General features: G+C 42.5%; 1 protein-coding gene across 1 annotated transcript in view; it reads left to right on the forward strand.

The window, feature by feature from the left end:
* Nucleotides 1-417: 417 nt before the first annotated feature.
* The window catches only part of ADAM10 (ADAM metallopeptidase domain 10), a 47,901-nt gene continuing 35,116 nt past the window's right edge, over nucleotides 418-13,202 (forward strand). Inside the window, exon 1 of the mRNA XM_083586500.1 lies at nucleotides 418-906. Coding sequence (XP_083442626.1) covers nucleotides 852-906 — 55 coding nt within the window. The 5' untranslated portion in view covers nucleotides 418-851. The remainder of the gene's footprint in view (nucleotides 907-13,202) is intronic.

Below are 13,202 nucleotides of genomic sequence, written 5' to 3' on the forward strand. Positions count from 1 at the left end.
GCTAGAATGTTTTTCTCCCCAAAAGGCCAAATATCAAGAAAAAAAACATCGCACTGCGAAAGGATTTGCAAATACAGCGGGTTAGATCTGCTGCACGCCGCTGCCCCAACCATGACCCGGCCGCCACCTTCCCCTTTAAGGAAACAATGATGGCAGGAAAAACAACGCCCCTCACTCCCGCCCCAGAGGAGGGACTCACTGCGCACGCGCCAGCCGGCTCCGGCCAAGGCCTTCAAGTTAACAATAACAACCCCGGGCCACGTGATAGACAGGAGGCGGGCTTTTGGCTTGTGCCGGGCGGGAAAGAAAGGAAGAAAACACGAGACTGTAAGGGGCGTGGCCCCAAGCAAGGACCGCCGGAGGGCGAATAGGCGGGCCTAAACACAGCCACGCCTCCTCTCGCCTCCCCGGCGATCTCCCAGCGCTTGCGTGCTCGGCGCCGCTAACCTCCGTCGCCCCTGAGTGGCTGAGCGGAGGCGGCCGGGCGCGCGCGCGCGCACGGAGAGGAAGAAAGAGGGTAGCGGCGGCGGCGGCCGGGAGGGGGAAGAAAGGACTGAGGGAGGAGGGGGGGAAGTGCGCGGGTGCGCGCGCCGGGCGCTGACTGGACTCTGAGGCGACCGAGGGAGCTTGTTCCGAGGCACTTTCGGTGGTCGCCTGAGGCGAGGCCGACGGGCGGCGGAGAAGGGGGGAAGGAGCACAGCCCCAGCAGCAGCAGCGGCGCCGCTCGGCTCCTCCTCCTCCCCCTCCTCCGGCCGGGGCGGATGCTTTGTGGGTAGGAGGAAGAGGAGGAGAGGCGGCCGCCTGGCTGGCTGGCTGGCAGGCGGCGGCGGCGGCGGGGCCTTGCGGAGAAGATGGTGCTGCTGAGGGTGCTCGTCGTGCTTTGCTCCTGGGCGGCCGGAGCCGGAGGTGAGGCGAGGCGAGGCTAGGCCGCGTCGGAGGAGGGCGAGTGGTCCCCCCGCTTCTCCCTCCCTTTTCCCTCTCCCTCCTTCCCTCGCCCCGGGAAGCAGCCACTTAAGCAGCCGAGGTTCCTTCCTGCCCCCGGGGGCAGCTTCCCTCACGGCTCCCGCTCCGCTCCGGTTCTGCTTCCCCCGCCGCTCTTTCCTTTCCCGGCCCCGATAGCGGCTTCAGTTCTTTTTCGGTGTGTTTTAATTGTTGGATTGGGCCCATTTTGAAAAGGGAGGGTGGCGGGGAGTCTCCTCCACACTCTCTTGTCTCTTCCTTTCACTCCTATCTGCCGCCGCCACACTATTTATTTCGACCCCTCTCCTGCTTTTCTGTTTAAAAGGACAGCTCCGGGCTCTACGTAAAAGAAGAAACTGTAATTATGAAAAGTATAACTACACACACACACACACACACACACACATACATGCAAAGGTGGCCGTTTGACCCATTAAGGGGAAAACCAACAAATAAAAACCCACGGTTGGGTAATCCTTTTACTAGAAGCAGCCAAAAATGTCACTACTGTGTAGCAGTCGTTTGAGTTCTCTAGAACTCTTTATTAGACAAGATGTTCCACAAAGCCCAGGTGAAACGAGGCAGAATAATAAAAATACAGTAATGGGGAAAAGTGCAAAGCTTGCAGCCATGAGGTCAGCTTAGAGACTCCAAGATGGAGCTTGCAGGCTGATTTATTTATTTATTACTATTTTGATAAAATTTATATACCACTTGATTGAAAAAACACACTCCCTAAAAGCAGTTTGCAAGTAAGGCTCTTTTACGGTGACACTTGGAGGAGACTGTTTCTCCTCCACTTAGTCTTATGTGCATACAGTAATTGCTTTGGGGTAGCACACTTCCCCCCAATAACCGTAAAACATTAGAAAAATATTGCCTTCATGTCTTTCCTGCCTTTTCTCTACCCTCCCCACCTAAGTATCTGACTTTGCCCTCTGAGATTTACTCTCCTCTCCTTCCTGCTGCCTCAAATGAATGGAGGGGGGGTTGTGTGAAAAAGGGGAACAAGGCAGATACATGTAAATATGCCCTCTGCACTCACACCTAGTATGGGGTAGTTTCAGTGAGTCTTTTGACTTCCTGTTGTGCCGTCCCTCTTTCTCACCACTGTCATAGGCCTGGAGTCTGATCCAGTTGGGCATCAAGTCAAAAGAGCTAGAGGACTTTCAGAAGGGAGTAGGCCTTCTGAAAGTTGTATATTGTATCTGATACCTGGAAGGAATGATACATTAAATGAGTTTCTAAAGCAGGGTGAGGTATTTCTGAAAAGAGGAAGTGCAATATTGTTGAGATTTGCTAAAATGTTAGTTGTAATTTATGGCAGATCTGCTTCTTTTATTTTATCTTTTGCTAGCATTCTGTCTGTGGTTCACTATCCATATTTTGAGTAAGCTGAATAATTTTGCTTACTTAAATCAGAAAGCAATTCTTGTGGATCAAAATTAGAAGTCCTCACCCCATCATTGCAACTTACTGTGAGTGCTCAAGAAGCGGCTTGGGATTGTGGCTTTGTCTTTATGCATAACATCCCTAAAGTGTCACAAAGCTCTTAGCACATTTATTCTGTCATTATCTTTTGTGGAACTGTACATGATGAAGGGGGCCTCTTATTGTGATGCAAGTTTTCATAGACATACAGTGCAGTCCTAACAATGAATACTCAGCAATAAATCCTATTAAATTCAATAGGTTATATGACCAGCTAAACAAGATTAGGATTGCAGCCTAATCTATTAGTCCAGTGGTTCCCAATTAGCTAACTACTGTGGCTTTTCAAAGGCCAAGTCATGAACCTACTACTTTTGAAAATTTTGATGATAGTTTTAGTTATGTGGGTGGGTTGAGCAGACCACCAATTGGGAACCACTGTATTAGTCTTAAAGGATACATAGGGACTTTTTTTGCTGTGTGCTGTGGTGGCAGCTACTCTAAAATTTTGATATTATGGAAGGCAGAATAAACACATTTATCTTATAGTATCCTGCCATTGAAGGGTGTTTTGGTTTTATTTGCTCTTTGACACAGGTTGGAATCAGAATAATTTTGTCTGAATGGTGACAAATTCCTCAGTTGGTTACCAATTCCAGACATGCAGCTCTGCTAGGAAAAAAACAAAAAATAAGTCTCATAAAATACATTTATTGTGGTGAAAACTTTTGTTGACGAGAGCTGTGAAGTGGGCTCTAATTCACCAAAGGTATGTCACAAATGAGGCACCACTGTTTCCCCCCACTTAAAAGTGGCAAAACATGTCTTCTTTGGAAGGGCACAAGGTGTGGTCCTGATGATGTCATAGAACTTGCTTATGAGCAATACTTATCAGGAAGTGGAATAGGGCGTGGATTAACAAGATTAACTAACATTTCAACATCACCTGTGTAGTATGGTTTCAGTTAAGATCCTGACTCTTGGAAAGGGCCTATTTAAAAGTAAACCACTTTTACATTTCACTAAGTTCATGCAGAAGCTTTTGTGAGTTAAATAGTGGTTTTTTTTCTACTTAGGGCAGTGGTTCTCAAAGGGTGTGGCATGCCACACTAGTGTAGTGGGAAAGGATGGCGAGTGTGATGGGATTCAAAGACAATTGGAGAAACATTTAAACATTTCAGTGTTGTATAGTATCAAAATAATCTTTTTTTATTTGCAGAATAGGGACATATCTTTTCAAAATGAGAGCAAAAGCATCAAGTGTGTGGGAATGATTGTTTTATACTCTGCAGTGATTTATACTTTCTGGGTGTCCCGTGATCATATTTTAAAGTAGTTGTGTTCTGTATTATAAATGAAGCACTGCTAGTTGTTGTTTCTCTCCCCCCCCCCCCGCCCCAATGTATTTCTTATCAATTAAAAATTTGGTGTGTCACAAACAAATTTTTATTTTGAAAGTGTAGCCCAGAGGGAAAAGTTTGAGAACCACTGACTTGGGATGTTCACATGTGAGTATGTGCAGACCAGTGGTTACAAATGATTGATAGCACACTTCAGACTTACTCAGTTATCAACCTTCTGTTGTTCTGCACTTAAATAATAACACCATATTAAAGGTTTCAGTCCTTGCTTCAGAAATTCTCACTTGGAGTCAGTGTTATTAAGTGTTGGAGGATTTGCAATCTTAAGTATACTGTACTGAAAAGAAACTTTGTCTATCAACATACTTTTAGTTGTTGTCTCCTCAGAGTCTGAATCTAGTTGTGAGACCATATAACCTATGCTGTTGAGATGATTGGTAGGGTTAATGGCATGTTGGGTTTTTTTTGATAATATATAGTAAACTTCAACCTACTGTCCTTCTAAGAGAAAGTCCATGATTGCATTTCTGCATGTGCATTTTAGCATCTTCTTAGCCTTTGCAGTCTCCAGTATACTTTAAAAAATGGGCATAAAAGTGGCTTCATATAGTGCAAAAAACCCAGAACCTAGTTCAGGATTGGGAGCCTGCAGTCCTTCAGTTGTTGAACTCCAATTTCCATCATTTTTGACTATTACCCCTGATGTTTAAGCAGATGAGAGTTGGAATTTGTCTGACCTAGTCAAAGCTCAGAACTTATAAAATTCAAAGTAATTTAAAAACTCTATTCTTGTCAGTTAACTAGAGAGCGATTCATTAAGTCAGGAGATCTTTACAACTATTTCAGCATTTTACATGGAACATGATGTATTCCAGCATCACATTTGCCTGGTTAAGATATTCACCGAAACTTTGACTCAGATGACCTGAAACTGTCCATGACACTGCCCTCTCTCTTTTTCCTCTATGCCTGAGAAAGAGTGGCAGCTTTTGTTTTTATGCTGGAACTAACTACAGTTTCATATTACATGACATCTGAATTGGGAAGTTGAGGATTAAACAAAGTTAGTTTAAACAAACACCGGATGAAAACACCTCAGTTCAGATTTCAGCTCTGCCATAAATTTGCTATGCGGCCTTTGGCAAGCTGCTCTTTCAGACACAGCTTCTGTATCTGCAATATGTGTGATAATAATGCTCAGTTACTTTATTGGGTTGTTGTAAGTGCATGTGAAGTATGGGGCTTTCAAGTATTCAAAGTGATGTGAAAGGGCTATATAAAAAGCATTATTATCAAACTGGTTTCAGATCTTGGTTTAACTAACTTTAATTTGAACAAACAGAGCTCTCCCAAGTTTAGATGTAACATGGAACTGTAATTGTTCATAAATTAGTACTAAATAAGGTGAAAAGGAGAGGCAGCATAAGTCTGAGGCCTGCTGCCCCTTATTTCCAGTCACTGAAACAATAGATTATAATCTCAACACGGCCCCTACTTCATATATCTGTATTGACTGATTGTAGTGTCAAGCTTTGTGTTTACTGATAGAAGAGAAAGTAAGGTTGTTTGACTTTGTGGCTAGTTTAATGCCTGGAAATTAAAACTTTCAAGATAAGGTCATTCTTTGGAGCATTTCCTAAGTTTGAGCTGAGAATGGAAACCCATTAACTTTCATCCAAGCAGTCAGCAAAATGATCCAACAGTTTGCATATTCTTTGAACCACAGACATCTGGAATAATTGCTGATAGTTGCAGGCTGGGAGGTAAGGTGTGCTCCTGGTCCTAAGTTCTAGTGTTTATTAACATGGTATGTTGATGAAAGTGAAATGTTTACTGTAGATGCTCTTGCAGATTACATGAATCTAGGAGTACTTATGTACTTGAGGCTAGTATTTACAAGGCATGTAAATGTTCCTGTTCATTTTGGTTAGTCTGGTTTTCTTTGGCTATTCTCCTTTATGTTAAAAGGACAGGCAAGTGTTTGCTTGTATGGTGGAGTTGCCAAGCACCAGTTTGATATCTTGGAAAATTCCAGCTTCACATTATTCTTTATTTTTGTTTCCTATCATATGCAACTTACTGTTGTCCAAAGTTATGAAGTTTATGACAGTTTTCTTACCTTAATTGTTTCTGAATTAAAACAGATTTTGTATTTACTTGCTTGTTGGACTTACAGGGCTGTCTAAAAAATACTTGCAAAAATATTATGCCAGTTTATATGAAGCTTTTAAACTTGTTCTTTCTGAAAATCCCTATTTAACAACTTTTGTGGAACCTGGTATGTAAAGAATAAGCTATTTTGGAGCTGCTTAATGAAAAGTTAGATTTTTGTGGAAGAATGGAAGTCTTTTTCAAAACATTTAAAGAAATATTATAGTATGATGAATTCGTGAGCAGTATTTGAACTATGAGCAACAGAAGGAATTAGAGATTGTTGTATGATGGTTATGATGTAAGGGAGAAAAAATAAGGGGCAGCAAGGGGAAGAAATTAAAAACACCGTGGAAAATGGGAGGGGAAGTTGAAAAAACAAAGAATTTTTTAATGCTTTGTTTATGTGAATTTTTTGTAGTTTTGAATTTTAATAAAATATAATTATTATATTATTATGCTGCTCATTTATTCCTCTGATACTGGTTGCTGGGGAACATGAGTGGAAGAGTGCACTCTTGTCCTTGTTGTCGGATTCCTATAGCCATCTAATTAGGAGTCTTAGAAACTGGGATAGAAAAGGTATTTGCCACATGGCTCCCTGGAACCTGGGTTATAAGTGCAAAAACCGAATGGCTACTGTAGCGGCACTTTGTTTATTTTTCCATAGAGAATTTATTTGGTTTATTTTGCAATTTGTGGTATTGGGAGGGTTGTAACCAGCCATAGCAAAGCAGGTCATACAGAGAGCACAGTGGGGCTTAAAATTAGGCGTGTATACGACAGTAACACCCAGTGAACTTCATGGGGATTTAGCGTGTCTAGTCATACAGTCATATACCACACTGCTTCTCAATAGGAAGAAGCTTTTTCTTTCACTTTGCAAAGTCACAGCTTCTGCCAGTGAGGGACCATGTCTCATTCTGTACAGTCATGCCCACATAACGTGATTTTCAAAGTTCTAATGTTTTTATTTCTGAAAAGGAAAGCACTTCCCTGTAAATGGTACAGGAGTACTCATGCAAATATTTTAAAAAGTAGGATGATACTCCACCAGTTTGTTTTTTTAAAATCCAGCATTATGATATTCTTTAAGAGACATGGTGATGAGAATTGCACACAGTATTCCAAGCACAGCTGCATCACAGACTTGTATAAGGCCATTATGATATCAGGAGGCAGGTGGCGCTGGGCTTGCTGATCAGAAGGTTGGCGGTTCAAATCTGCGACAGGGTGAGCTCCCATTGCTCTGTCCTAGCGGCAGGAAGGTAAATGGCGTTTCCGTGTGCTTTGGTTTCTGTCATGGTGTTCCGTTGCGCCAGAAGCTGTTTAGTCATGCTGACCACATGACCAGGAAATCTGTCTGTGGACAAATGCCACCTCCCTCGGCCTGAAAGCGAGATGAGTGCCACAACTCCATAGTCACCTTTGACTGGACTTAACCGTCCAGGGGTCCTTTACCTTTTTTTTTACCTATTATGATATTTCCAGTTTGTTTCCAATCCTTTCTCTAATGATCCCGAAAATATATTTCCCCATTTTACTGCTGCCACAACCTGGGTCAACTTCTTAATTGAGGTATCCACTATGACCCTAAGTTCTTGGTCAATCACCACCAACTCAGACCTCACTAGCATATATGTAATGTTAGGATTTCCCCCCCCCCCCAGCGTGTATCACTTTGCACTTATTAACACTGGATCAGATTTATCATGTTAATGCTCATTCATCCAGTTTGGAGAGATCCTTTTGGAGTGCCTAACAGCCTCTTTTAGTTAAAAGCTACTCCAAACAACTTTGTGTCATTAGCAGACTTTGCTAACTCGTCTCCAGGAAAGGTTAGGAATGCTGCAGACTTGGGTTCACAAAACAGAAAAGCCACATCCAGTAAATCTCACTCACTGTCATAAATGGGCAAGACTGGAACAAAGAACTAGACCTGAATGTGTTTCTTATCTCAAGAGATAAGAATGTTTATTCGACTTACACACCTCAAGAATGTTTGTTCGACTTACACACCTCCCTCCACACCAAATACACCATCAGATACACAATATCAAATTTCAAAATGGGATACACAGGAAGGGACCGCCCCCCCAACCCTCCTTTTTGTCATAATTTCCAATGTGCTTTCCCCACCCCAGTGCTCAACCTGCATTCCTGGAAAAAACGATGCAGTAGAATCCAAATAAAGGGTGTAAACCATTATTCTTCTAAGCAAGCCAGCAAAAATATTATTATAAGATGAAATGAAAGGCAAACAAGAAAAGATGCACTGCTTTACTGCTAGAGCCATTTCACTTTTGAGATGCAAAAAATTAGAAGCATTTTAAATAATCAGGCAGCACAGGAAAAAAACCTTTCACCTGCTTGTGTTTGTTTGCAAACTACAATGTGCTTTCTACTTCACCCTGCCCCCGCCCCTGCAGGAGATAAACAATTAATTCAACTGTGTGAAAAAACTTTTCCTGTTTGCTTACTTTCCTACAACAATGAAAAGGTTCCCCTTCAATCCCCCCACCCGCAAGATATCTGTTGCAAGATTTCCACCCGCAAGATTTCCAGACTGGAAATCTCAACTTGGCCACTAGGTGGTGCTCCTGAGTAGCAAAACTGGCGATAGAGTAATTTCAAACGCTGTGCCTGGACCAGCGGCATAGCATTGTTTGCTGCTGCCCCGGGTGGGAGTGTGCAGGCTGGGTAGGGGCTAGGTGTGGAGGGCGAATGAAACCTGCTGCACCAGTCTAGCGGACGCCACCAGGCAGATGTAGAGTGTGAACGGAACCCGCCATGCCAGCTCAGCCCTTGCCACCAGAGCCAAGGGGGCCTCTGCTGCACTGCCCACCCATGCAGAGGGGAGCCTGGCCAGCCAACACTGGCCTTGGTGGGAAAATCTCCCCCAATGCCTGTCAAGAGGAGCACTGGGCCGGGCTATGCAAGGGTTGTCCTTTGCCTCCCTCCCTTCATCTGTGCCTGCTCACTGTCTGAGCAAGGAGCAGGCCACTGCTGGCTGGGTTGCCAGGGATGTGACAGTGAGGCCAGGCCAGGTTCTGGGGCCCAGAGACCACAGACGGCAAGCAGGGCGCAACAGGGAACCCTGCATGGGGGCGCCTGGTTCACGCCCCCTCAAAATTGTGTGCCCAGGGCCACGACCCCCGGCTCCCCACGCTACGCCCCTGACATGTCCACCCTCTGGGGATATTTGATTTTGACTGTTTTTACACACTAATACCACATCCTGTAGAGTTCTATCAGTTACCTTTTATATGTACAATCAAAATGAATTTAAAGATTCCTAATGCATTTTTGTGCAGCTTGAGCAGGAACAGTGAACAATGTTATAGTTCCCGGTAATTGTTGTAGCTTGTCTTTGCTTACCCTACTCCTCTGCCCTGCTCACAGTTGTGAAGAGTATTATTACGTTATGAATGGTCTGTGTCACCATTAAGAAAAAGAGGTAGGAATAGGCCAATATATATGAGGATATCTTGACAGGATATTGTTAAATTCTCAAAGTTTTTAACCTAGCTCAAGGTTGTTATCAGAACCAGCCAGATATTTAAATCAATCACAGTCAGTTCATCATTTGAAAAATAAGACTTTAGAGCTGCCTTGCCCCAAAATAGCAACTAGACATTCTTTTTTGGTGGCTCTAACCTTCGTTTAAGGAGCCATTTGGTGCGTAGTTTATATACCTGAGTTTCTAACACTGCTTTAAAGCCCTACGGCCATGGCCCTGTATAGCTGAAGGAGCATCTCCACCCACCTTGTTCAGCCCAGACACTGAGGTCCAGCTCTAAGGGCCTTCTGACAGTTTCCTCACTGCGAGAAATGGAGTTACAGAGAACCAGGTGGAGGGACTTCTCCATAGTGGCATGCACCCTGTGAAATGCCCTCTTGTCAGATGCCAAACAGTTAAAAAACTATGTGACTTTTAGAAGACATCTGAAGGCATCCCTGTTTAGGGAAGTTTTTAATGTTTGATGTTTTATTGTGTTTTTAATATCCTGTTGTAAGTCGCCCAGAGTGGCTGGGGAGGCAAATACTACTACTACTAATAAAAATATTTATTATTTTATTGACCACCTTTGGCACATTACAGAAAGGTAGGGTAAAATGCTTTCTTTAATTTTATTGAAACTATTACAAAAATATCCAGATTTAGATGGAGCTGCCTGCAGCTTGAGCTGGTAAACGGGGGGTGGGGTGGGGAGTTAAAAATAAAACAAAAGCTAAAATCTGACATTTTGGTAGACAAAAGTGATGGTTACATAATTTGGGCATAACAAAAATAGCATGTACAGCCCAAATTTTATGTAGAAACAAAAACCACAATTTTCAGAGAAAAAAGTTGAGAAGAGAAAAGAATAACCATAGGATTAGTTCTTTCTTTTTAGTGCTGGTCAGTGATATTTTATTAGGTGCCCCATAAACCTTCTGTTCATATCAGTTGGAATATTATTTCCCCCACCCCACCCATAGGTTTTGCGTCACTAGTTCAACAAATGGTTTGGTTTGGTTAACTTGAAAAATGCTAGAGTGATTTTGCAGCTCTGTCTATATTTAAGAGCCAAGAGATACAAAAGTGATCATTTTTCTAGATTGGAAGAAAGTGAGGAAGAGATCAGGAAAGGGGGTTGCTAAACCTTTTTAAAAAGCTCAATAGCTATGTCCACTTATTACTATTTAGATCAGTTCCATATCCGTGTGTGCTTGCAGCTCACTTTCAAAACCAGGTCTTGGATGCTGTCTGTTGCTGTTGGTGGGTGGGTTAGGGGATGGGGGAGAGTTGCAATTCCACAAAGCAAAATGGTGTATCATGATAAAGCCATTGTTGGTAAGAGTGCTGTCTGAAATGCTGTTCACTCTAAAAACTGGTGCTGTCTTAACCATTGAATTGTCCCCTTAAAAAAACAACAAAAAGACAAAACCCTGTATAAAACTAAAAATGTACAGTGGTACCTTGGTTTTCGAACGTCTTGGAAGTCGAACGTTTCGGTTTTCAAATGCCGCAAACCCAGAAGTAAATGCTTCCATTTTCAAACGCGCCTCAGACATCAAACAGCATCCACTGAGTTGTCCCCCCATTTTCTCTATTGAATTTGCAGGCCGCCCTTTGTGCCTCGGTTTTTGAACGTTTCGGAACTCGAATGGTCTTCCGGAACGGATTACATTCAAAAACTGAGGTACCACTATATTTGCTAAATATTGCCTTGTAAGTATTTTGCTTTGGCCCTCTTACTCAGTTGTGTCAGACTTATGTTCTAGTATCGTCCCCCCATTGACTGGAAGTAAGGGAACTGAGGTTCCTTTTAGTATTTGCACATGTTTGGGGCCATGTGCTGTGAGACCAGTTAGGGAGCAAGTGGTCGCTGAGGCTGGGCAGTGAAGCGTACAACTGCCACCAAAGCAGAGACTGTTAACCGAAAAGGCTCCCAGAGCAGTTTGCAAAAATCAGCAAGTCAGGTTTGCAAATTAAAAGACACAACCCAAAAAGAAAAGGGCTTGGGAGACAGGCGGAGGAAATGCAGACTTGGGCATTTGTTCTTAGTCATGAAGTTCTTACTACCATCAGTTGGATTGGAAGCAGTTCAAGGAGAAGAGGTGCCAAACATTGCTGGTCTCTCAGATAAGCTGATAAATTGGCTGTACTTCTCAATCTCTCCCTCAGATGCTGCATAATGGAATGGCTGCTTCTGGATGACAGTTTGGGGAAGACAAATGTCCAGTGGGCTTGGCTTTATTTGGGCAGGAGAAAAATAGTGTTCTAGCACCTTGACCACCAATATATGAACATAGGAAGCTGTCTTTGGTCCATCTAGCTCTTTACTTCTAGGATTTCAAGCTGGGGACCTGGAGGTGCTGAGGATTGAACCTGAAACCTTGTGTATGCAAAACAGGTGCTCAAGTACTGATCTGCAGCCCTTTGTTATATGGCTGCACATATACTTGGACAAGTTTTGTTTCTTTTATAAAACTCCCTGTGTTTGGTTCAAAACTTGTGGATGGAAAATGCACACTTGAATTTGAACTTTGTTTCAATTCCATATGATGCCTACTCATTTCACAATTGGTGTTCTCCTGAAGCTCAATTCTCCCATGAAAAATATCCTTAGTTCTTTTTACTCTTTAACGGTTTCTCTTGTTTTTTGTCATAATCCTTCTTACTATATTGGCTCCATTTTCTTCTGTCATCTAGCCCTGGTTAGATTTTTCATTTTTTTCATTTTTATTGAGCAGTTATTTTTAATTAGCGGGTTAACTCTTTTAGTAGATACAGTAGTCTATTCAAACTGAGAAGTACAAGCATAATCTAGTTCTCAATATTTTTAGGAAAAAAATAATCTTGGAAAGCTGTTTTCAGGCCAGATTATAATTTATCTGTACCTGTGGTAGTGGCCTTCCAGATTATGAAGCAAACATCTTTCCCATCACTTGATACTGATTTTTTTTTTTAAATGGATATGCCGGGTAATGCTGGTTGATACCTGGTTTTCAAAAGTGTGATATATCACTAGCTAATCATCACAATATACTGATACATCACAATGTCTGAAGTAAGAATGGAGCTGTGTAGAGGCATTGGCTGGCTTCAAGGTTTTCCCCACATTGTGATTTTTCAATAGCACAAACCATGATTCATGATATATTGCCAGGACAAAAATTATGAAAGCAATACCACATTATGGACTTCAAACCGGTTTTGGGTGATATATTGCTCAGCCCCAAGACTAGGAATTTAATTTAGTGATTTCTACATGCAAAGCATGTCTTCTGGATCACTGAGCTGTTGCCCCTCCCCACTTAGAAATATAATTTCATTAAAGTGGAAGCGTCTAACCCCTAAGAGGTTCGGCTGATGGAAGGAGATTTGTCCGTGACTCTCCTTTTAGCTTCAAGTATGGGTGAGCATCTGTACCTTTGTCTTCTGTGTCCACTTCTAAAACCTGCTCACTCTCCAAAGAAAGTCTGTTGGCTTTGTTCTGCCCAAAACAGAGCACAACTCAAAATACTAATATTTATCAGTGTAATAATAAATTTCCTAGTTCTTCACTAGCAGATCCAGGGAAGGTTACAGCAATTCAAAATTCAGAATTAAAAACATTTAAAATAGTACAGTCTCAGGCTAGGGCAAAGAGGTAGCCCAATGTGTTTCAGTCTAAAGGTTTCTTCAGAAAGGGAAGTTAGTGTCCCTGTTTCTTTTTATTTCTTTTGGTGATTGGCTTGGTAGGTACTTCCTAGTGTGTATTTTTATAGTTCTTAAAAGGACAAGTTATCCTGACTGTCTATTGAAAATAT

This window comes from Podarcis filfolensis, assembly GCF_964270895.1.
Source record: "Podarcis filfolensis genome assembly, chromosome: 14".
NCBI classification, from domain to species: Eukaryota; Metazoa; Chordata; class Lepidosauria; order Squamata; family Lacertidae; genus Podarcis; species Podarcis filfolensis.